Genomic DNA, 2488 nt, shown 5'->3' with positions numbered 1-2488 from the left:
CTGCTTAATTGCAGAGGCAACACAAGGTAGTGAAAGTTTGAAATCCGTGACTGTGGTGGTTTAGGACATCCCATAGTTGGAGAAAATGAATCCAATGCGTAGCAATCCCGCAGCGCATTGCAGATGCATCGAACACTGAAATTGATAATGACATCAGAGAGCATTCTGTCACGCGCAAGCATTCTAACGAGCGTGTCGACCTTAACGGTGCCTTCACCACTTGATATTCGGAAAGTAGAACTTAAACAAGCACTCTAGAGCTGTACCACCACTTCGTTTGCCAGCTCCTGATACCCCCCCCCCCCGCCGACAGTAAGAAAGTGTCGTCCGAATCAGTCTCCGCTTTAAACAACTCAGGGTTTGCAAGTATATTGCCCAACTTGGTCTTTTGCAGCCATTCCATGTCAGCTCTCCATGCGTTGATTGTTTTTACCACGTTGTAAAACTCCGACTTTTTTAAAGACAGCTTCACTGTTGTAACGGATTTGTACAGCAACCATCAACGTTGAATAAGCAAGTCAGTCACAGCAGCGCACCGAGCAACACACCGAGCAACACACCGGGCAACACAACAAGCAACACACCGGGCAACCCAACAAGCAACACAACAAAAGCTTACCTTGTAAATCGTGGCGTTCCACCAGGCAAATATGCAACAATGGCTTCGGTGTTGCTGTCGCGGTGCCACGGGGTTGAAATACTTCGACTTGGGCCGCTTCTTCCGTTCTGCTTCAATGACCGCTTTCAGCTTGATTACTAGCAGTTTGAGAATCACAGAGTTGTAGATGTAGTCCTTGGGAGACACAGACTCTCGACAGCTGTGTGCAACACGCGCATTCATGAAATCGTCGTCCAAGCTCGTTGGGTAACCTGCCAAGATCTCGCTGACATGGTACCGGTCGGAAGTATTTGTTGCCCACACGATGACGCGAGACCCAGATGGCACATGTTTGTCCGGTAACGTAATGACGGCTAGCTTACTAGGTCCTGCAAGTTTCTTCAGCCGAGCTTGCTTTAGTTTTTTCGTTGATTGCTTCGTGGTTTGGGTTTGGAAAACATAGCATTTCAAGACGGCCTCCTTGTGTTCCAGCTTTTTTCAAACTTTTCTTGGTCGCTTCTGCCTTTACTGCACCTTTTTTGTTTTTTGGGGGGGGGGGTAATAGCTCTTCACACTGGGTGGTTCTTCCGTAGATTTTACCGTGACGGCGGCTTTTGTCGGGTAACAGTTCTTTAATCCGGGCGTCACGCCAGGATTCGCCGAAGTGAAAGAGGTGGCGATGTCAATGTCACTGGCTGGAGCTGTTTTATTCCGTGAGGTAAGACTACCAAGCTCACTTTCCTGCGACGACTCGGCCCTTGAAGAATCTATTTGCAGATCGAGCTCACTTTTCTCCATTTCACGAATGAAATTATAGTTTCAATGAGATCTGCTGACGTTATGTCAGACGTAGTGTCGATAACATCCAAGTCTTCTCCTGATCCGTCTTCATCTGGCACTGTTGTAGCGTCTAATGTTTGCTCTTCCGATGATCTAAAATCGTGTAGACCTTTGTTAACTTCTGTTTTCCAGGCCTTCAGGGCGGGGTAGAATGCAGGACTCGGTAATTCCGCTAGATGCTCCATCACAGGTTCAAACACAGCTTTTGTATAGCAGTATTTCTCTTCTGATGACAGTGCAACAACGTTGGCATGCTCTCGGCGCCGCATTTTTACGTATACGACACGGCATTTATGCTTACGCTGGGCTCCACCGCCACTTCGATAATGTTTTTCTTGAGTTGAGTCATGGGTTGCTTCTTGTGTTGAGGAATAATGATGGGTCGCTTCGACCAAATCGACCGAATCAAGTTGAGTTTCGACCGCGTTCGCTCACTCTTTCTTTTGCGTCAAACCATCATGTTCATAAGCGGGACCTGCCACTTTCATCGAGACCTCCACAGCTTGAAGCGATGATATACCATCTCTGAAACCCTTCTCCAGCTCCACCATCGCCATCATATCCCAGCGTTCGTGAACAGTCATGGCAGGTAGCTACTCGAAACGATGGACATGCTCAGCAACATACATCAAGTGCTGACACGGTAGGTTGTAACTGCAATAGAATGAGCACGAACAAGTCCACCCGAAATCGCTACATTCATAAGTGTACCCATTGGATCTCACGCTCCACATACCAGCTCCACCTTTTTCCTTTGTGCACGTAGTGTTCATCGAATAAACCATAAAATAGACCCAATGCGAGCGTACTTTAGCCAATAAATCGTGGCTTAAGTGCTTATAAACGAAACTTAGAAAGTCTGGAACAGTTCCCGGTAGACGAGAGGTAGATGCATGATTTCCCATAGTAGCAAGAACCTGCCGGACGATTATTCTTTGATGTGCCAGCAGCCCGCTGATTGTCGCGTCGAGTCGAGGTCTTTTGCCCAGAAGAAGTTTTATCTGGTTCCAATTTGATTCGTTTCGATTGGTAGTGGTATTGCCAGCTGAG

At 47.3% G+C, this 2488-nt stretch overlaps 1 protein-coding gene across 1 annotated transcript; it reads right to left on the bottom strand.

The window, feature by feature from the left end:
• Window positions 1-254: 254 nt before the first annotated feature.
• PITG_04152 (uncharacterized protein) lies at window positions 255-1396 on the bottom strand (the record flags this gene model as incomplete). Its single annotated transcript, XM_002905807.1, has 3 exons — window positions 255-287; window positions 620-997; window positions 1199-1396. 3 exons carry the CDS (start codon window positions 1394-1396, stop codon window positions 255-257), a joined length of 609 nt encoding a protein of 202 aa, XP_002905853.1.
• Between the last annotated feature and the right edge of the window lie 1092 nt (window positions 1397-2488).

This window comes from Phytophthora infestans, genomic scaffold (genome assembly GCF_000142945.1).
Source record: "Phytophthora infestans T30-4 supercont1.5 genomic scaffold, whole genome shotgun sequence".
NCBI lineage: Eukaryota > Oomycota > Peronosporomycetes > Peronosporales > Peronosporaceae > Phytophthora > Phytophthora infestans.
The sequence above is the reverse complement of the archived record's forward strand: the minus strand, read 5'-3'. Positions and strand labels throughout refer to the sequence as shown.